At 31.0% G+C, this 23,529-nt stretch overlaps 2 protein-coding genes across 2 annotated transcripts in view; one reads left to right on the top strand and one right to left on the bottom strand.

Moving 5' to 3' along the window:
• The first annotated feature begins 79 nt into the window (after positions 1-79).
• On the top strand, positions 80-12,773 carry LOC134709998 (signal recognition particle subunit SRP54). Its single transcript, XM_063570131.1, has 15 exons — positions 80-458; positions 1,334-1,425; positions 2,700-2,784; positions 3,237-3,341; positions 3,730-3,854; positions 4,303-4,453; positions 6,530-6,589; positions 6,984-7,072; positions 7,630-7,730; positions 8,218-8,304; positions 9,407-9,480; positions 9,827-9,935; positions 10,389-10,559; positions 11,810-11,905; positions 12,604-12,773. Exons 1-15 carry the CDS (start codon positions 381-383, stop codon positions 12,687-12,689), a joined length of 1,509 nt encoding a protein of 502 aa, XP_063426201.1. The 5' UTR covers positions 80-380; the 3' UTR covers positions 12,690-12,773.
• Positions 12,774-16,283: 3,510 nt separating this feature from the next.
• LOC134709997 (BTB/POZ domain-containing protein KCTD3-like) overlaps positions 16,284-23,529 on the bottom strand; it is a 41,093-nt gene continuing 33,847 nt past the window's right edge. Inside the window, exons 11-18 of the mRNA XM_063570130.1 lie at positions 22,913-23,028; positions 22,416-22,503; positions 21,928-22,044; positions 21,134-21,304; positions 20,431-20,586; positions 19,866-19,962; positions 19,172-19,304; positions 16,284-18,194 (exon numbers count right to left, since the gene is read on the bottom strand). Coding sequence (XP_063426200.1) covers positions 17,913-18,194; positions 19,172-19,304; positions 19,866-19,962; positions 20,431-20,586; positions 21,134-21,304; positions 21,928-22,044; positions 22,416-22,503; positions 22,913-23,028 — 1,160 coding nt within the window. The 3' untranslated portion in view covers positions 16,284-17,912. The remainder of the gene's footprint in view (positions 18,195-19,171; positions 19,305-19,865; positions 19,963-20,430; positions 20,587-21,133; positions 21,305-21,927; positions 22,045-22,415; positions 22,504-22,912; positions 23,029-23,529) is intronic.

The raw sequence follows: 23,529 nt of genomic DNA, 5'->3' as shown, positions 1-23,529 counted from the left end.
TTCTTTTTCATTAAAAACTTATAAAATCTATAAGAAACTTATTATTATAAGTGATTAATTTTATCAAGCAAAAAATCATTGGACACCGGTCTGTAAGGGGAAGTAACTGCTGCTAAACGTGTCAAAATTGAGATTGAGAGAACGAAAACTGGACAAAATGACTCAAATGAAACATTCATTGGTTTATAGATGAAAATATAGAAGCACAAATATAAAGATTATTCTACCAACTAAAGTTTCAAGAAAGCCTCCTTTCAAATATTTTGATTTTCATTTATTTTTGGGCAGAAATATATCTGGAAACTTTCCATATTGTGCCATAAAGTCTTGCATCAGAGAAAATACCAGTTTGAAATTTCAAAAAAGTTAAAGAAACAGTCATGGTTCTTGCAGATTTAGGGAGGAAAATTACCTCAGCGCTGAAATCTCTCAGCAATGCTACAATAATAAATGAAGAGGTAAGGTTATAACTTTCTGGGGGTAAGTCTATCTCCGCCATACTGGAACAGTGTAAACAAACACTAAAATTTAAATCTGTGCCGATACATGTACAGTGTGTTTAAATTTCTCAAATAATACATATGGTGATGGTCCTAATGATAAGAGGCTATATGTGTAGTAGAAATTTTAGTTAAGATTGTTTAAATGTTATTCTTTGTTGTATCTATGAAATTAATGATTATGTTCATATTTGAGCTTTCTTTAATAAAATATTTTGTATTTCGTATTGTAAACATAGAGGCTATATGCATGATAAATAGAAAACCAATACAAAGTATTTGGTAGAAGTTTTAAAGATAAAGATATCCTCATGATTAATGCAATTGTTCAAAATTTAAGTGACAAAATTGATTTGAAATACTTTTGTCTTTTTTGAAACCGTTTTGTAAATTAAAAAAATGACAAGCGCTAGGAAAATCACTGCTATAGACATAGTTTTCAAAGGTAAGACATATTATCCTACCCAGACACATTATTTTGACTCTAGCCTGACCAGTTTTTGCTCTTACGCTGCATAGCTTAAGCTGTGTGCTTAGCATAGAAGCAGCAAATACCAATTTTCAAGTCTTAACATGATGTTTACTTTGACTTGGACATTGTAGGAGGGGATTACAATTAATGAACCCATGATGTCCAGCACTTTAGGCAAGGTATACATGTAGATGAATAAAAACCTAAATTGAAATACTTGGTCATGGTACTAAAAAAAATTAAAGTTATTTGATGAATATCATGAATATAGGTTATCAATTCTTATAAACATGATAAATATTGTTAATTTTTAAATTTCATAAATGCCAGGTACACCTTTTTTTCATTCATGTGTTTTCAGGTCTTAAATGGCATGCTTAAGGAGATATGTGCAGCTCTATTGGAGGCTGATGTCAACATATTCCTGGTCAAACGATTGAGAGAAAATGTCAGGTATGTAGAGATGAAACTATAAATGATTATTGTGTACAGTAGTCGGTTGACTACATTTTCCTCTTTAAGGATTCATGTTCATTTCCATGTCAACATGGTTAAGGATCCATTCTCAGTTTTATATTTTATATTATGTTGACATTTAAGACAAAAATTTAAGTCTCAATCATTCAATAGCATCTCATTATAAACAAGCATGGATTAATCTATACAAATACTAATGCAACAAAGTAGAAATGTGATCAGGGTTATAATGGTTGATTTCTTTAGACTTTTTTTTCGCAGTATTTAGAATATATACTATCATGACTATTACAGACACATGCATGACATGTATGACTGCAAAGTTATGCATTTACTATAGTTCTAAAACAACTCTTCAACCATCTTACAGTCAAATACACAGTTATTTTATCTTTAATACATGTAATAACCAAGATTCCGGAAACGGTAATAATTGCCAGTCTTGATGACCTAAACTGAAAGTGATTGTCCTAAACTTGGAATTGGGATTTAGGACAAATTTTATTTTTTAACAGAAATAATTTCAGTCATTTTGTTGGGATTGAGTTTCAAATCGCCATTTTGAACTTGCTTTTGTTTTGTTATCCCTTTCCTGTAATAAAACTGTCACTCCAGTATAGAGTTTTAACTATTATTCATATTCAAACACTTTAAAGGTAAACAAAATTAAAAAGTTGATGATTTCTGTGAATCTGATGAACAAGACTAAATCCAGAAATGAGTCCGGAATTGCTTGTTTTAGAATTTGACAAAACATCCGGTTTCAATTTTGTGTCCAAAATCGAAACAGACACAAGCCTTGTCTTGAGAAATTTATTGTTTAAAGGCATTTTTAAACTGTTGCCTTACCATATTGCTCTTGAACAATTTTTTGAAAATGGTAGGAAGATGCATGAAGTAAATGCAATGCAAGCAACAGTAAAACAAGCTCCTTGAGGCTACAAGTATGAGCATACTCAGTAATGTGATTTTGACAATCTTTTTTTGAAAAAAGGCACCAACTTTTTAGTTTTCTCAAAATGACCAAATTTAGGTGAAAAAATTTCCAGATCCTTGGTAATGACATACATAACGTATAAGAAATAAAAAAAATTTTGAATCATCGGTCATGTCCGTATACTTAAAATTCATTGTGATATCTTTTCTCTAGCAGAAGTTTTTCAAAAACAAAATGTTAACCAGTTTACTCAACTATTGCTCCATATATGTTAGCTAACAAATAAATGATTTGATGGAATGTTGTATTGCAGATCTGTTATTGATTTTGATGAAATGGCTGGAGGGTTAAACAAAAGAAGAATGATCCAGTCTGCTGTGTATAAGGAACTTGTCAAGGTAAGATTTATATGGGATATATGTATAATGTTAAGCTCAGATTTTAGTAAAGTAAAATTAAGAATATAAACAGGGAATTGGCCAAAGAGACAACAATTCTGAACAAACAGTAGAAAAATTACCAAGCCAATCAGTCTTCAACACAGTGAGAAAATCCCACACCTGTAGGTGTGCTTCAGCTGGCCCCTAAGTAATAATGTCAAAGCGATTTAGCTTATAAAGAGTGGATTAGATCCCCAAATCAAAGAAAAATATACAGATGTATATATGTTTCTGTTCAAGTTAACCCAAAGGTGTAATCAGTAATAGATTAAATATTAATTGTCTTGTAAAATTTCTTTGTTTTATTTATTTGATGATGTGAAGTTTATCCTTTTGTTTATGGCTAATTGTTTATGCGTTTGTGTAATCTCAAACATGATTTTACTAACATCTAATGCTTATTGTTACAGTTGATTGATCCTGGAGTGAAACAATGGACACCAACTAAAGGTCGTAGTAATGTCATCATGTTCGTAGGTCTACAGGGAAGTGGAAAGACTACAACATGTTCAAAAGTATGTGTTTTTTGTTTATCAATATTATGATAACATGATAAGATAATAAAATTTTCAAAATGACAAAAAACAAGCCACAAAAGTTTTCGAAAAGCTATAATGAAGATAAATTCAGAAAAGCACTTTAGAATATAATGTAATTAAGAATGGTAAAGAAGAATGTGCCAAAGAGAAAACAACCTAGCAAAAGAGCAGAAATTAAACAGCTTAATTGGTCTTCAACTCAGCAAGAACTTTCTAAATATGTAATTTTCTTACACATAGCAATTTTATATTCTTACCAATCAACTTCTTTTGTTTTGTTTGAACTATACATTCAGGCAAGGTTCTTAGGTTTATAATTGCAATGTTAGCCATTGTACAATACAGCAATGTGTATTTATTACAGCTGGCGTATTATTACCAGAAGAAAGGATGGAAGACATGTTTGATTTGTGCCGATACATTTCGTGCCGGAGCTTTTGATCAGTTGAAACAAAATGCTACCAAAGCAAGGATTCCTTTTTATGGAAGGTATGACTAATAGACTGATGATAAAGAAAATTTTTTGCAATACTATGTAACAGAAAAAAGCAATGATTGGTTGGTGCAAAATTAAGGCATAAGAAATAATCTTTAAAACTTTGTTCATCCTGAAGTATCTTAAAATTTTTGATGTAGTACATTTAATGACCCCCCCCCCCACTACTGAAGTAAAATAACTACCCAGTCAAAAAGCCAATATCATGGGGGGAGAGGGGAGATAAATTACATCAGTCCACAAAACACTATACCATGTATACTGAAAAATAAAGATTTGGAAAGATGTGAACCAAATGATAAAATAGTCCACAAACATAAGAAAGGGTTACTTTAACTCTTCAATTTGGAATAATCATTTAATGAATTGTCCGAGAAACAAAAAGAGATTTATACAATGATAGTAACAATACAAGTTTTAATAATCTCTCTGTAATTACAGTTACACAGAAATTGACCCAGTGGTGATAGCACAGGAAGGAGTAGATAAATTCAGAGACGAAAACTTTGAAATCATCATCGTAGATACGAGTGGTCGTCACAAACAGGAAGATTCATTGTTTGAAGAAATGTTACAAGTTTCAAATGTTACTGTAAGTTTACAATTTAGAAATAAAGTTTCATACTTCAGTGATTGTTAAGTCTAGCAGTGTTCTCCCCAGGATTTTTGGATAGCACCATGGTAGCGCGTGACAGAGCTATAAACGTGTTGACTTTTGTGACGCGTCGCATAGTTTTTTATGGTGTTTTATTCATAATATGGTTATACCCTTATGAAAGGTTAGTTTTTGCATTCTTTTAATTGTTTTCTTCTTAACCCTGTTCTAAGTTTGACATATTCTGATTAAATAATTGAAAAGCAATAAAGATTTAATATTATTTATTCAAGAATAATAAAACAAGATAAAATACATGTACATAACATATATGACAAGCACTAAGGAAAGTTACTATTGTTTTCAAATTTGCAAGTGCTCACTGATTAAAATCTAATTATTCTTTACTTTCTATATAAAACATTTAGGCTTAAGAACTAAAGTTAAAACAATTTCATAAAGTCAATTTAAAGCAAATAAATAACCAGTAAATAAAATTATTTCATTTCACAAGAAGTTTTATTATTATTTAATTTCAATAAAAAAAATACTGGAAAGGCACTGGAAAGGTTTATATTAAAACTAAGAAAGGAAGGAAAGGATACCTTTTTCATCTTGGGTAATAATTTAAAAAAATACTTGAAAGATTTATATTAAAACTAAGAAGGAAGGGATGGATACCTTTCTTATATTGGGTAATAATTAACCAGGGATTGGTCTTCTGTCAATCACTGTCTATACAAAGTTAATAACAATTCTAAATAACAAGGGATGTTGGTGTGGGGCTTATCGCGCCCTTTATTTTACAATTTTAGTTGGTTTTTCCGCTGGGCTCTAGTCATTATGAGTTTTGATTCCCCATTTTCGGTATCGTATCATATTTATGTCAAGTGAAGCTTTGACCACGTGCTTCATAAAGAATCAAAATATGTATGATCCTTAAAATATATTCTTAATCCAACAATAATTCATCTTAATCCAACAACGTTATGTAATTGTATCACTTCCCCGTGGTGTGTACAACTGTCGGCACTGTTTGTGTACAAAGGTAAATTTGCCGGTGTCACTGGTCAATGCTTGGGTGGTGAGTGAAGCCATAAAATTATAATCTCCAGTCATAAATTAATCCAAAATCAATTAAAACACAAAGGAATTCTGTTACAAGCGATAATCAAGTGATTAAATCCAATCAACAAGTTTCATCGATCACCTGTTGTGCAGCTCAAATAACGCCCGGAATTTTAGACCGCGGATAAAATCCTACCGATTTAACGCTTTTTCGAATACAATGTCCGGAAAAATATAGCACCTCGGTCTAAAATTATAGCACTGCGGCAAGACCAATAGCACCGCGGCCCAGAAATATAGCACCGCGGGGCCGCGGTGCTTTAAGGCCTTGGGGAGAACACTGAGTCTAGATTATGTGAGCTTATAGTTTTAATAGTCGGCTTTAAAAGGCACAGAAATGACAAACCAAAACAATTCAAAAGGCCTAATTTATGTACCAAAAATAGAACAAAATGCCTAGATGTGTCTGACCAAAGATAAAATTTGGTAATTGCTGTTTCTCAGCAATTAGAAGTAAGAGCAAATACTGGTCAACTTGGCTTGGAATACACGTTAATTTGAAAAATATAGAAAAAGGTGTTCTGGTTTGAAATTGATCTTTCAAGAGCTGCTGCAAAGTAAACTTCATATGATTTGTCAGATATAATATTAACAGCAAATATTTGTCTGAGATTAATTATAGGAGATTTATAGATTAAACTGCTGATTAATGATCAAGTCAAAGGGAGGTCAATTGATTAAGAATTACATGAGATTTGTGGATATTTGACAGAAACCCAACAACACAAGGATATCTAGATGTCACCATATTGCTATCAACAATAGGTTATATGTCTAAAAGTATGCTAGTTTTTACATCGTTAAGTTTTAAAAGAGGTTTTCAAACAAATACCATCAAGATATAAAAGTTCATCAAGAAAGTTAATTTTATTGAATCTTGTTCAGATGATAATTTTAATTACTGTATAACAAATAAGATATTATATAGTTTTTTTCTTTTTACAGGATCCAGACAATGTTATATTTGTGATGGACGCCACCATTGGACAAGCTTGTGAATCTCAGGTAATTGGTTATGTATAAATTTTATTGTTTCTATGAATACCTGATCAGGGCTATTTTTTTTTACCTGATTTACAGATATGAACGATCTTATTTGATATAAAAAGAAAAGAAAAGAATGCACAACAATTTTTGAGGAAAAAAATTAAAATCAAAAGTTTAATAAAGTAGGTTTGCATTAAATATGTTGGAAATCTTAATACCTAATAGTAAGAAAACTATTAATTTCAATCTCATTACCATGACCAATGATGACTGGAAATAAATTTAAAAAGTATTGTATGATGACCATTGACTTGTAATAACTTATGAATTTTACATTGATAGGGGCAATGTATAAGTAAAATAATGTACAATTAGAGTAAATTTTATCATTTAATTTATTCATTTATTCTAGGCCAGAGCCTTTAAAGAGAAAGTAGATGTAGCTTCTGTGATCATTACCAAACTTGACGGCCATGCTAAAGGAGGTGGGGCTCTCAGTGCGTAAGTGATAGTAAAGAAAGTCAGTTATATTTGTTATTTATATGGCTGTGCATTTCATTACTATATGGTCAGACAGACCATATGTATTTGTACGTCATATGAAATTGTACTAAGCATGCATTTTCAAGATAATCTGTTACTTCACAATGCATTGTTAATAAAACCCAAAACCCATGAGGCAATTTGTGCTAAAATCTAAATGCATTGATGATTTATTAATTTGTGATATACAGACACTGACCATGTAAAATACCTAGTTTGTGACTTTGATAATGAATTTCAATAGAGTTATATTTATGACGTCAATAAAGTAACAGTATTAGGAGTTGCAGTATAAAGAGAACAATCATACCATATTTGGAAATACATCTATAAATTGTATTTGTATGCGAATCCAAACAGTATAGAAAAATTTTGGCAGAGTCAGAGGCACACATTTTACCTGTTTCTTTGTATGCTGTAGATGTATTATTTTAATCTTTCTAATACTGATTAACTAATTGTGTTATACTTTATGTGTTAGGAAAATATAAAATGTAATTATCATTATTTTGCAGAGTTGCAGCCACCAAAAGTCCTGTGATATTTATAGGTACTGGAGAACACATTGATGACTTTGAACCATTTAAGGTTCAGCCTTTTGTCAGTAAATTGTTAGGTGAGTTGGTTGTGCTAAACATGTCAAGTTTTAATTAATTGTTTATGAAGTATAAGTGGAACCATACACTCTTTAGTAGCTATTGTGAATAAAGAAAGACACTGGTCAAACTATTTGTATATCAATCATATTGTTCATTTTAAAGGTGTTAAACCTAATACTTAAAGATAAAAAAGACAATTTATAAAGCTATTAAAATGAATAATGATAATAGTGCTTAGTTTTCATCTGAATTTGTTTCTGATGAAGGCCCTTTACAGGTTTATACATTACAGGCTTCATATAAAAAAACAAGAGACAAATATATTGTTATATTATTTTACTTAATTTCCAATGTTTTAATACAGCCTTTAGGATTAATATTAAACTAAAATAAAGATATTGTATTTCATTTGTATGCCGTTGTATTATTTTAATTGTCAGTTAATTTGATATGTTTTACAGCATGTAGGATATATGGCTAAAATATATATATTGTACTTTATAGGTATGGGTGATATCGAGGGATTGATCGACAAAGTCAATGAATTGAAACTTGATGACAATGAAGAACTAATGAAAAAGTTAAAACATGGTAAGATTACAAACATTGGAGTGTTTTATAGTTGATAATGGATAAAATAGATTACAATTCAGATACTGTAAATTTAGAAATCATTGAGTGCATTTGTTATTGCATGAATGTCCCAAAAATCCTATTAAGTTTTCGTAAAAATCTATATATAGATATATGTACCAGATATCAAAATGAGAGTTCTAATTAATGTGATACTCACCCAGTCACAAGAATAAAACCTTGCAATAAATTCTGAATTTACAGTACTCCTTATTTTCCAAAATGATTTATTGTGGAAAACTTCCAATTATTTATAAAGTATATATTTTCTTACAAATTGACATGTTGTCTGATTTAAAATTACTGTGACATCATGATTTTATTAGATTTTGTAAGCATTTTGCCTATGCTAAAGTTTGAATCTTGAAAAATTACAATTGTTCCTCTACAAATTATAGCAATCTAGAAATCATTAGCACAAATATAAAGAATACATGCAAGTTCCACCCAAAAAGTATTTGATTTTAATATTTATTTTTCTGTTCAAAAATTGTAAAAAATGGTGATATTAAAAATATGGTTGCACTTCCCCTGACTAAGCCCCATTGAGTTCCTACCCCGTAGGTAGTACTTGCATGACTGTGCTGTGACTAACACCTGACCCATCCTCAGCTCAGTCAAGAGACCTCACGGCTGTTGAAGAAGACTGGGGCCAGGATGCAGTGTACTACTGCTGGACACTTTCTGCCCTTGGTCTGGGGACTTTTCCTAAGGCTATAGGAGACACTAGGTCTCTGTTTGTAGCCTCAATTAGCAAGTATTGGAGAAGTACAATGTACTAATGTGTAGTCATGTACTCTTTATATACCCTCTAACATTGACAATTTCATAAAAAAAATTAAAGATATTTACATATTTAAAAGGGCCATTTTCACAAAGAACATGTGTTTTTACTTATATCAGAGATTCACTGATTTATAAACAAGAAAAATAAAATGAATTGTTAAATGTATATTTACATTTTTCTGTATAATTGAGTACTCCATTTCCAATATTGAAATAATTGTAATAACTATAGTAAGGGGAGATAACTCCAATTTTTCTATGTTGTTTTTTTCAGGTCAGTTTACATTAAGAGATATGTACGAACAGTTCCAGAACATTATGAAAATGGGACCTTTCAGTCAGATAATGGTAATTATATTATTTTATTAGAATACTTTCCAATATTGTGCTAATAGGATAAGAGAAAACTTCCAATATGTGATAATTTTTTTTTTTAGAAAAAACAGTTTTGAAATAGCTGTGTGTTTTTTATTCCTACACTTTGTAGTTTCATCTAATTTTTTAATTCACGCTCTTTGCTTTTCCATCATTTTCTGCATTATCAGTTTTTATAACCAACACTTAATTGAGCCATCACCATTTCTTAGAAATTCTTACATTTTTACTCAGTGGTATTTTACATATTAATAAAAATACTTGTCAGGTTTTTTTTGGTGTATGACGTTTTTTAAATAACAATTAATTGTCTTTCTAGGGAATGATACCTGGATTTAGTTCTGATTTCTTAACAAAAGGAGGAGAACAGGAATCAATGGCTCGTCTAAAGAAGTTGATGACAATGATGGACAGTATGAATGATATGGGTAAGGAAAATAACTAATTATTTAATCAATTTTACTTTACCAATGTTTACAGCACACACAAAAAAGAAAAAAATAAGTTTTTTTGTTTTTTTTTCAAACTAAAATTTACTTTAATTTCTGAGGGCTGTTCAAAAAATAAATGTTTGGGGAAGGGGGAAACGAAGGCTCTTTTTATTTGACCCCACTCTGCATACATTTAAATGTTCAAGCAATCTTTCCTATGTATTTATTTGCTATTTTAAAGATTTATGCTGAATTGAAACAGTTATTTTAAACTTCTATTTTATAAGATGCTTTCTGATTGACATATTTGTTTTTATAACCTATTGAGCTAGGTTGACACAAAGGGATCACTATCCAGCATTTTATACTGTCCATAAAAAATTGGTGCACAAAATCATTCAGAAGCTTCTGAAAAATAAATAATTTCATTTTTGAAACACTTTTCTTCAGAACTTGACAGTTTAGATGGAGAGAGACTGTTTGCTAGGCAACCAAGTAGAACCCACCGAGTAGCTCGAGGAGCAGGAGTATCAGTGAAGGAAGTCAATGAGCTACTTACTCAATATAAGAAGTTTGCTCAGATGGTGAAGAAGATGGGTGGAATTAAAGGATTATTTAAAGGTAAGTTATCAAACAGTTAGAGGGGCCTTGCTGGCTGAGTGGTCTAAGTAGTTACTAGTATAATGACTAGCCAGTCAACACTGAGGTTGTGAGTTCAAACCTGCTCGAGCTGGTGCACCCAACTCCAAACTTTATTAACTAGGATTGTCAGTTTTCCTATCGAAGTCGGTGGTTTTCTCACGGCACTTCGGTTTCCTCAACTAATAAAAATTAGCCGCCATGAAATAGCCTATAATTGCTGCTTAAAAGTGGCGTTAAAACACCAAAAATCGATGAAACAGTTAGAAACAATACTGTGGATTTAACTATAGTAAATTTTCGTGGTTTAAAAGGAAAATGTGCATATTTGTGGATATTTAAATTCATGGTTTTGGCAAACATTTGGCAACACACCTACCAAATCTATGAAAATTGGTATCTAGTGAATATCAATGAATCCACAGTAATGTAAACTTTAGACATTAGTGTAGTGATTTTATTACTGAGAAATGTGACTAGATAAACAATACAATAGAAATTTATTTGTTATTTTCATTTTAGGGAGTACATTTTATTAATTTATTACAACATTGAATTTCGATTTACAGTATCAGAGATTTTGTCATGTAGGCTTATTATATAAATAACAAATAGGTCAGAGGGTGGTAAGCAGACTGTTATCCGATGAAAACATTGTCAACTGAGTTGAAGCCAAGGACTTCATTGTTTTTGAGGGAGAACAAACTACTTGATAACTCTCTCAGTTATGCTTTATTTAATTTATTGCAGTCAATATTCTGTAGTAATGTCTTTTAAATTTACAGATTCAAAGGGATAAACTTTATATATGTATCTAATCTGATGTACAGTAGTTGTCGTTTGTTTATGTAATATATATGTGTTTCTTGTTTCTTGTTTTGTTTATATAGATTAGACCGTTGGTTTTCCCATTTGAATGGTTTTACACTAGTAATTTTGGGGCCCTTTATAGCTTGTTGTTCGGTGTGAGCCAAGGCTCTGTGTTGAAGGCCGTACTTTAACCTATAATGGTTTACTTTTTAAATTGTTATTTGGATGGAGAGTTGTCTCATTGGCACTCACACCACATCTTCCTATATCTATCTAAGACTATCAGGACCTATTTTGTTCATTTAGAAAGATTGGACATTGTGCCTTGCACTACCTTAGTTAACTAACAAACTGATAAGGACACACAAGTACATCTTAAATATTTCTATAAATAGACATAAAGAATGGATTTTATTTTTCAGGTGGTGATATGAGCAAGAATGTTAACCCTGCACAGATGGCTCGTCTCAATCAACAGATGGCTAAAATGATGGATCCCCGTGTACTGCAGCAAATGGGTAGGTACTAGATATATGATAGACTAAAATGATGGATCCCGGGACCCCCTGTAAAGGGTAAAATGATGGATCCCCTTGTATAGGTTTTTAAATGGAAATTTGTTTTTTGGTAAGAAAAGACAATGTACGGTGGACAAATGAATGAATCAACATGTTGCTTATGAATGAAAATAACCCTATTACTTTCAGGTTATTTTGGTGTTACCTTCATTAGGAATGTTCAAACCCAAACATTTAGAATACATAGATGTATAAGACCTAAACACACAAAGACTGAAAGAGTTAAATGAGTATAAGGGGCCTAAAAATAGCCAAATTCACCTAAATTCAATTTTGCCTGAGGGAGTTGAACCTAAGATAAATGATGGGGTCTTGTAGAAAACATGAACTTTTATTTAGGCCATGAAATTGATAAAGTTTATATTCAATCTAATCAAAGATATGATTATTGTGTTTATAAATACAAAAAATAGAGTTGATTTAGTCTGGTCTCTATAATACATGCAGAAATGTCATTTGTGAAAAACTTTACAATATTGAAGAAATGGACTCTCACACCACATCTTCCTATATCTATTAAACTTGCAATTTAATTTCTTTTTGTATAATAAGATAAAGGCAACATCCTAATTTATTTTCATCAGCATAGGAAAATGATTTAAGGTCACTTCAAATTTAATTTATTTCTTTTTCTTCAGGTGGAATGCAAGGATTACAAGGAATGATGAAACAATTCCAGCAAGGTGCAGCAGGAAAGATGGGCAATATGTTTGGTGGCAAATAATCACACAAAGACACTATAAATGGAACATCATATTTTTAAACATTTGGATATACCATACAGATTTATTTGAAACGAAACTTCATTTTAAAATAAATGGAAGTAGAATTGTATATATGCATTTAAATGTATGATTGTACATGTTATATGTAGATATGTAGCAGACATTTTTTTAAATAAATTTTATCATGTTTGTAAAAAAAAAAAGACTACCCAGTAGGATAAACAAAGTCTAGTCCATCCAAAAATAATATGAAGAATCCTTTTCAACAAGAAAGGGTCACAATTAAGTGTATATATTGTTGCAAACTGTTAAAGGACAATTTTCCCATTCAAGATAAGAAGTCTACATTTAGAGAGGGATTTACCGATATTAAAGTCGTTTGTCAGATATAATGCATTGTAAGGACTGTTCCTATAAAAAAAATGGGGTTGGGGAAGAGGAAAGGATATTTTGAACATTGGTATAGATTATTTATATGTATTCAAAATTAATTATACTGTATGTTGGTTTTGGAGGAATACAGTTCTTACTCCGCCATATCAACATCCTAAATCTGAAAGTAAATATAATTCATATCCATTTTACAGTTTTCTATGTCATTGATTTTGTTATAAAATTGTGTAATTTTTTTAATTACATCTTGTGTTCAAATGAGTAGATAGGTATACATTTTGTTGGCTGTAAAGGACATAAATTCCTGATAGTGCCAGGAACTAGCAGAAAACAATTTCATTGAATGGTTTTTATATTGTACTACTTGTTGATAGAAATTGTCATACTAATTGTTAAAAAAAATCTATTTATAAAAGAAAGTATCATCATAACACTATTCTTGTATTTCTTGAAGAAGGCATTCCAACTAGTGATCCCATACTGATGTATATGGATATAAGAAGATGTGGTATGAGTGCTATTGAGTGCTTTTATTTTACATATATAGTAATATTAGCTACAGATAACTACTGTAAACCGACTTATTTTTCGCGAGCGATTTATTTTCCAGACTTTCGCGAGTAGAAAAATGATGCGAATATAAATCGTCGCGAATATGTCAATCTTTGATCTTTCCTAAATAAACTTCAAGTAAATCAGATAATCACGAAATTAAATAGCCGGGAAGTGGTCAAGAAAGGGTAAAACGCGAAATAAAGTATCCACGAAAATAAGTTGGTTTACAGTATTACAAAGGTTCTTTTTTTCTTCTTGTTCCTTCAGGGTCTCAGACCCTCCCAATCTTAATTCTTAAAAATTTTCTTTGTAGGTTATCTTGTGTGAATTTATAATACTGTAAATTCAGAAATTATTGCAATGTTTTTATTACCGTAATGCAAATTTATATGTGACTGATTGAGTATCTAAATAAGAAAAACTCACATTCTGATATCTGATACAAATAACTGTATACATATTTTCCTGAATTCCCATTTGAGTCTATTCCTCACATTTCATAATATATAAATGCACAAAATAGTGCTGAATTTACAGACTATATACTATGAATGAAGAGATGTGGGGTATATGTCAACGATACAGATGCCTAATAACACGTTAAAACCAAAATTCATGGCAAATTTTTCCATAAGCTAATTACAAGTTGAAATGTCAGCTCTTACTTACCAGTGATTACCGTGCTGTAAGTATTCCTACTTCAGAGAAAAATAATGATGATAATTTCATACTTGGCCATCATGTCTAAGAATATTTAAGTATATGTAAGCAAGAAATTGAATGTGAAAATGCTTCACTCAGTAAGAAAGATCACTTGAAGCCAAAATCAAAGTTTCAGGAAGTTTTGTTTTTTCCTGAGAAACTGACAGAAAATTCCATACATAGCCATTATCTGTAGGAATATATATCACATAAGATAAGAAACAGATGAGCACTGAACCAGTGATTCTGTCTGAACAAATTCAGCATTCTAAAATCTTGCGATCGAAATACTTTCCACTGGAATAAGAAATTGTGTCTTCATTAAGTATGGATTATATTGGATTAACAGTTTGTGATTTTCCTTCTGCAAAAACACGGAAATAAAACTTTGCTGATCAAGAAAGGTTTAAAAATTGTCCCATGACAATTAACAATCCCATTCCCTATTCAAATGTGACCTGCCGAATTAGTAAAATTGAGAATGGAAATGGGGAATGTGTCAAAGAGACAACAACTCGACCAAATAAAAAAACAACAGCAGAAGGTCACCAACAGGTCTTCAATGTAGCTAGAAATTCCAGCACCTGGAGGCGTCCTTTAGCTGGCCCCTAAACAAATATATACTGGTTCAGTGATAATGAACGCCATACTAATTTCCAAATTGTACACAAGAAACTAAAATTAAAATAATACAAGACTAACAAAGGCCAGAGGCTTCTGACTTGGGACAGGCGCAAAAATGCGGCGGGGTTAAACATGTTTGTGAGATCTCAACCCTCCCCTATACCTCTAACCAATGTAGAAAAGTAAACGCATAACAATACGCACATTAAAATTCAGTTCAAGAGAAGTCCGAGTCTGATGTCAGAAGATGTAACCAAAGAAAATAAACAAAATGACAATAATACATAAATAACAACAGACTACTAGCAGTTTACTGACATGCCAGCTCCAGACTTCAATTAAACTGACTGAAAGATTATGATTTCATCATATGAACATCAGGCACAATCCTTCCCGTTTAGTATCATACCATCATAACATATATGAGAAGAACATAACCCGTGTCATGCCAACAACTGTTTTTAGAATAAATGTGTTTAGTTCCGATGGAAAGACCTTATCAGTGACTCAATATTAACTCCAAAATATGCAATCTTTAATGACTTGACAACAGTATCGTAATTATATCCTTAATAAGTCTATTCAAAGGTTTTGTAAGTTTCTGAGGTGAATACTGACACCTTTGTGCTTTATAAAGAATATTTCCATAAAAAATTGGATGTGAAATACCTGAATGTATAAGAAGTCTGCATGTTGAGCTATATTTACGAATGATGTCTTTATACCGATGATAAAATTTAGTAAATGTTTTGACTAGTTTGTGATATCGAAAACCCTGGTGTAATAAGTTACTATTTACCTGGTTTCTAATAACATTTGCAACATAAACGGTTGCCACATGTGGACCAGGATCTGCCTAACCTTCCCGAGCATCTGAGATCATCCCCAGTTTTTGGTGGGGTTCGTGTTGCTTAGATTTTGATTGACTATGTTGTGTCTTTTGTACTGTTATTTGTCTGTTTGTCTGTTTCTTTTTCATCCATGTCAGTTATTTTCAATTTATAAGTTTGACTGTCCCTCTGGTATCTTTCACCCCTCTTCTTGAATGAAACATAAAATTTACATTTGTCTTTATATAATTGGTGTTTAATGCCATTTTCAGCACTATTGTGCAATTATGTCAGTTTTTTATGGGTGGAAGAAGCCATAGTGACTGGTTAACATTTGTTTGTCAGAGCTAATCCCAAATATTTCCTTTTTGGTTTATAAAGAACTGATGTGATCTCATATTGCTTTTTTGCATGACATTACACAAATCTACTCAGTTGTATCCCCTGTACACTAAATATTTCTTTGTCAAAAGATAAACACTAAACAAATTTATAAATCAATTTTTTATTGCACTATCTCTCAATTTAATAAATTAATATGCATGGATGAAAATAATCAAATATTAATATAATATTTAAATCAAGCAGAATTTGGTTACACAATTCTATTAAGAAGGCAGACTAGGGTAAGGAACATAACTCTTTCAATCACTGGTACGTTTGGAACAACCCTACTAATGTCTATAGTCTTAAGCTTCTCTGTAACATAGATTACATTCTTCTTCACCTAAATGCTTTAAACACAATGTAATGATTAAAGAGTTATCTCCCTTATGTGTCTTGGTCCTCCACCCTGTAATCTTGAACCCAATATTTTGTAAACATTTTAATATTTAAATTTTAAGACTTACAAATATAGTTCCTTGAAAATATAACGAAGGTTTTGAAACTGATGGTCCTAAATTTCAGTGAGTTATAAATAGTACCAAAGGAACTTGAATTGTCAGATAAAAAAAAATGTTGCACTCATTAACAAATACATTTATCACAGATCAATTTTCTATAAACAATAACGTAATTCAATTATAAAGCTTTAAAAATAAATCAATATTTACATCAATTCTTTGAGGGCCATTCTATTTAAAAATTGATATGAAAATTGATTTAAAAATCCCAACACAACCATAATACTTTCTTCTTGTATTATTTCAAAAATTTGTCATCATCCAACGGACATTCAATCATAAATGACCAATGATAAATGGTCAAAATTTCCTCCCTACCCTCCAAATTCAATTAAATCTAATAGCCAAACGCAATACAATAGGAGGTATTAAAATTACCAATTCAGGGGCAGCAACCCAACAACATGTTGTTGTTGGGTCACCTTATATACCCTAATAATGATGGTGGCTAAGTTTGATTTAATTTGGCCCAGTAGTTTCAGAGGAGAAGATTTTTGAAAAAGTTAACAGACGACGGACACAAAGTGATGAGAAAGCTAACTTTAAGCCAAGTGAGCTAAAAAACAAGATAGCAAACTATGAGGGGCCAGACAAGAAAACTTTTTCCTTTCTGATTTTTTCTATAACCCCTTCACCCTTCATTCATCTTTTCACCTCTAATGCTTGGAGACAGTACCATAAAAAGCCCTCATAATCAGAATTTTCAACTTTTTAAGGGGGCCAAATTCGTGAAGAAGAAATTTTGCATTAGTAAAAAGTTACATGTTTTCCATTTCCCAACAATGAAATTCATAAATGCATGCAGAAATTTCTGAATTCACGAATTAAAAAATTTGAAATTGGAAATAATCTGTCACATTGAAATAGCAAAAAAGAAAATCATTAAAAAATATCACATTCTTACATATATTTAGTCTTATCTCTCTGTTCAAAGTTCAACTTATAATGTCATCAAGGAATAATCCATTGACCTAAAATCATATTATTAAGTTAAGTTTAATTGACCTTTTTTAAAACATGTAAAAGGGTTCATCATACATTCCAAAAATGAATTAAGCTAATTGTATTTAAAGCTACAAGAAAAAAAATTCTGGTTAAAACTTGAAAGTCACAAGGCGCAAAAACATTGCATTCAAAAGTTAAAAGTCTATCACATTTTTTTATCCTTGAACAATTGTATTATCTAATCCTCAGTCACATGACTGTCACATGTTTATATCTTAGTAACAATTGTATCTGGATAATAATTCCCATCCTCCTCTCCAGCATCACTGTCCATGGCTATAGAATTTGGCCTTGAACTTTGGTAACTGACTGTAGGTCCCATAGGAACCTGTAGCACTGAGGGTGCTGGGCTGATACTAGGTGTGGTATTTCTGGAAGTCAGATCACATTGGTCCAGAAGTTTCATAAGCTCCTCTGGTGTAGGCCCTCCTTTCCTTGGTTCACCATCAGATTTATTCATCATCTCTAAAGCTGTTGTCAGATCCCACATCTACAAAAGTATCAACAGAGAAGAATGGCACCATTACATAGAGATTCAAAAGTTTTATTATTTTATTCAGAAATTAGCATTAAGAAAGCAATATTATAGGATTAACTTACAACACTGGGTATGGCTTGAACCACACAGTTATTTAAAGACACTTACTTTTTGGCGAGGTTTATTCTTGTAAAGGTTGATATTAATTTTTATAGTGCAACTGTGTATTTTCCGTTGTAAAATTATATCCTTATATCCCCTTGTTTATCACTTGAACAATGCATTTCGGTAGACTTTTAATTTTGATGTTAGTACAGAATACATTTTGTACAATGAATGTAAAATATAAAATTTTCAAACCATCAGCAAACAGGAAGTGGATTCATGGCAGATGAACGGATTGCTACCATACTACAACTCAATACTCTAGATAGACCAAATACACAATCATTCTCTTCCATTGAATTCAAGAAATGTTTTATGAAAGTTTTCTACCCAGAGTACTTTTGACAGACTAACAGACAGACAGACTGAGTGGAAAGGTTACTAGACCTGTTTTTGCCTTTGGTGACAAAAGTAGAACAACCTATCTACCTGAGTATCTAAATACAAATTGTATATAATTAGAAAGGCAACACATACATCCTCGTTAACATGCATTTCATGTTTGAAGCGATAAGACCAAAAAGAACAAACAAAGAATATTCAAAGTCACTAAAGGTCAACTCCACTAGCAGGAGATGGAACAGATTCATTTTTATTCATTGGTGTTGCAAAGCATGTATGAAACAGATATGAACTTTGCACAGGAGATTGGTCCAGGAATTCAAATGTTCAATAAAAAATATATTTTCAACAGGTTTTGTATGCAGAGATTGGCAAAACTATGAAATCAATTATCCAAGTTTTCAGCAATCAAAGAAAACTGATACCCAACCCACAAAAATAAATACATCCACAGTAATAACTTCTAAATATTTGTTATTTACCTGTATTGTACCATTTGTATGGCCAGTAAAAATATATCTTCTTGGTCTAGAACCCATTCTGTTAGAGCCTTCACACTCATGTACACAAAAGGCTGCTATACTGCTATTATCTACAGAGGATATCACACACACTCTGAAAAATGATGTAAATATAAAATGAATATTTAAATGACAATGCAGCATGGCTGTAAAAAAATAATGAATACATATACACATATTTTGTGTGATCTCATGAGGTCTGGAAGGGTAAGCTGATCCTGTAAAGGAAGTATCCAATATTTTGACAAGAATAGATTTAGTCCATTCAATTTTCATGAAATTTTGAAAAAAATATTTACTCTTATACTGTTGACAAAAATTTCAATATTCAAGAAATCTGAACCTCACAATTTACACTAATAATTTCATTGGATATATAGCAGTTTAACAAACACTGATTATGTCATTGAAAAACTTGATTTACTACTAGTATTTGTTTAAATGTCAGCTGATTTAGATTACTTCTATCACACTATTAATCTAGTATCAAGAAGATCACATTTTATTACTTTTATTATAAAATATTTCTATGGCAACTAACATTTGATCATTAGAAGATATTACCAAAACAAATTTTATATGTTTCTATGACAACATACCATGAACCATTGGAAAATAGCCTTACAATAATTCATCTGTTTCTATGACCACATACCTCTGACCATTAGAAGATAGTCTAATGAACAATTTATCAGTTTCTGGAACAGTTTTCTGTATAAACACTTGTTGGTCATCTTGTTCCCCGTAAGGTCCTAAAACAGAACTTTGTTAGTCAGTTAAATTACATTTCTTGTGCATCAATTTTAAGGAGACCAGACTGAAGTCGATATCACTTTTGACACATGTACATTTCCTTTCAAATATGCCATATAAATTTTTGGTCCTTAGTTACATTCCAATCAACAAGAAACTGGTTGCTAATTTTCATTTTTGTCACACAATTATTTTTTTATGTATGAGAGCAACATTTCAAATTTAAAGCCTTCAAAATGACTCAAGTGGGATTTCTCTAAATCAGTAAATGAATCCTTAAACCTGATAAGGATGGCCTGAGCAAACTCTTTATATACACCAAAAGAAAAAACATCTGGTACATTGTTATTTTTGTGGGTTGTAACTTGTTAGTTATTTTTTGGGTAGCTGTCTCATTGACATGAAATACATCTAATCCTTTATTCAAATAAAAATGTGAAAAAATAAATCAATGCTATTTTTGTTACCAAAATCATTTCCTGTAGAACAGCTAGCTTGTTCCTCTACTTCATCTAATGAGACGATCTTAAAGGAGGCTAATGGTGTTGATCCAGGCTGTGTAGATATCATCCCTCTAAATCTGGTGACACTCCAAGTTCTCACATGGTTGTATTCACTACATACTGAAATATACAACACAAATATGACAATAGAGTAACAGAATGCAGGTCTAGAGCCTCATCAGAAGTAGGCATATGTCGTACTAAATTGTAAAATACAATAATAACAGTAGTAGTTTTCTTATGTCATATGTAAATTGAATTTTGTAATTTGATTTTGTCGATGCTGGCAACTCTTGTATAGTTTCTGTTTATTTTTTTACAACTATTTTTGAACTGGGATGAATTAGAGCTAGTCATATTGTACACCTGTCTGTGAATGAGGATTTTATAATGACCTTTAGATGTCTCATTAAAATTATTCATGCTATGTTTTAAATTTGAAACAATGTGCTAGTAATTATTTTGAAATAACATCATTCATATTGCAATAAACATCAAAATAGTAGAGAACATTTCACATGTTGTTTATATATATGTTTCAATGACTTCTTCGGTTTTCTCTTAATGACATGAAATTATCAATTTTTTGTATGAAAATTATTTCCTGAATCTTGTGATCGTTAACTCCTTCCCCTTTAACTCTAGTTAATTCAAAATGTAACTGTACCTGATACTAGGTGTTTTTCTGACAACATGACTTTAGTGACTGGACTTCTATGTACTGTAAATGTCTGGAACAACTGGGGTCCATGTCCTACAGTCTCTGGATGTTGGACTATAACTCTAACAGTCCCTGAACTGGTACCATAGGCTATCTCTATCCAGTTACCACTCAAACCTAAAAATATGTTTAAATATAAAAGGTCAATGGTTCAGGTTTTCAAGTGAAATCACAGTCTTTAAACTAGTTCTAGGAGTTAGGAAAAGAACAGGTAATTAATCTTGGTGTCAAGGTAAAACTCCAAACAAAAGCACTGAATTGCATACCCTACTAAATGAATCTAGATTTTAGCATTGTAAATCATATCAAAGCACTGACAGTACTGTAAAATCACCCATAACTCAATACTTTGTTATGTACAGTAAATCAAATGAAATTTATTGACATTGTAGACTAATTAAACTTATAATACAGAAAGTTCATCATTACCACAAATCTTTTTTTTTATAATTTTTATAATTCGTTACTGCACATAACCTATCTTTTCTTATACTTTTTCACCCTAACTGTATGATTGATCTGACCAAACAAAAAGTGTCAAAATCACACTAATAGGCATTTATCTGAGATAAAAAAAAAATTAACTGCAGTCACTCTTTAATTTGTTGGCTTTTTTACTGGGAGTGCCATAGATTTTCATACTAACTTGTTTTTGGTGTAAGGTAAACACTAAGAGCTGAAACCATGTCTTCTGAAGGATCTTTGTATAACTCTGTTACTAGTAAATCATTCATACTTACTTGTTTTAGGTGTAAGGTAAACACTGAGAGCTGTAACCATGTCTTCTGATGGATCTTTGTATAACTCTGTTACTAGTAAATCATTATCTTTCATTCTCAAGGGAAATTTCTGCATGTCTGTGGAAAAAAAAATATTCCTTTATCATAACAAAAACCCAAACAATATGAACATGCAATTAAAACAAATATACATGTATGTCATCCTATCTAGTTACCTCCTTTTTTAACTTTCAAATATCAAAATTATTATTTTTTCTCAATGAAAATAATCATTTTAATGGACTTTGAGCACATTTACTTTTGGGAAGAATTGTTCTTGCAGTACAGAAAAAAGTAAAAAATTTAGAAATTCAAAATTTAGTACAGGTTCTAAATGAATCAAATCCTGGTAGGCAGTACTCGATGGAATATTGCAGGCTCGTTTATTATCAGTAGAGTGAAGTTTAACTTCAAGTAGATAAATTTATGTGGCTAATTCTAAGACTTACCAATATAATAGATAGATCCATTCTGACAACCTAACAGAAGGAAAGAGCCTGCTGTATCATAACTGGTGATGGGTATCACATCTTGTATCTAGAAAATATACAGAAAATTCAATAATTTAAACTTGCATTTTGAAATTTTTATATGATACAAACATAATTTATCTCAATATTGCCAAAAATAAAATTGTATTTTAGTCTTAAAAGAAAAAAATAGCAAATAAATGCATGCATTGATTTCTGAATTTACAGTAAATCTAATGTCAGAATGTATAAGGGCTGACCTTTTTTTATGAGTAAACTTTATAAATCAGTAATGTGTTTGTAATACATATATTCTGTTTTGTCAATGTTTTTCAAGCATTTTGAGAAACAAATTATAAAATAGTCTGTGTTACATTTAAAAAGCTTAGAATAAATTCTAATAAATGTTGACACAAATATATAGGAAGTTGTAAAGAGTAATGTCCCTTGCTGTCAGTCTACTCTAAAATACTAACCTGCCAATGCTGAGTCATGGAATGCCACACCCCTATTTTACCAAACTGACTCAATGCCACAAGCTGACTTCCAATAAAGAACAAAGAGTCTACTGATACACTCAAATCAAACATTCCTACAAAAAAATGTATAAGAATTATTAATGTAAACCATTTTATTTTTGCTGTTTTCTTCAATTTTGCTTTGATCCTTATGTGTGATAATGTTTTTTCTCAGTTGAGTAGAGTAAGAATATGATGATATCATATACCAACATCAATGCCTAGAATTTTTTCTTTTTCGTATAGTCTCTCAATTGAAAGGAACTTTATTGGTTGTATAACAAAATATATGACCTTAAGTTACAATGTGTATGACCTATACACTAAGTTCATGTACATGTATACTTTGAATAACCTTCAATAAAGTTACAATATGTGATATCTAAATAATAATTCATATGAAGTTTGATAAGTTTTTGCATGCCTCATGTGTCCATTTTATTTAACTGAGCCCAAAACAGTGTGTGGGTGTGTTTTGGTTCTTATCACAGGTCTAATGATTTTTGAAGAATTGACAAATAAGGGGATTTTTTTTAACAATCTCTTTCTTTTAAATTTACAAATAAAAGGAAATG

Source organism: Mytilus trossulus, chromosome 3, assembly GCF_036588685.1.
Source record: "Mytilus trossulus isolate FHL-02 chromosome 3, PNRI_Mtr1.1.1.hap1, whole genome shotgun sequence".
NCBI lineage: Eukaryota > Metazoa > Mollusca > Bivalvia > Mytilida > Mytilidae > Mytilus > Mytilus trossulus.
The sequence above is the reverse complement of the archived record's forward strand: the minus strand, read 5'-3'. Positions and strand labels throughout refer to the sequence as shown.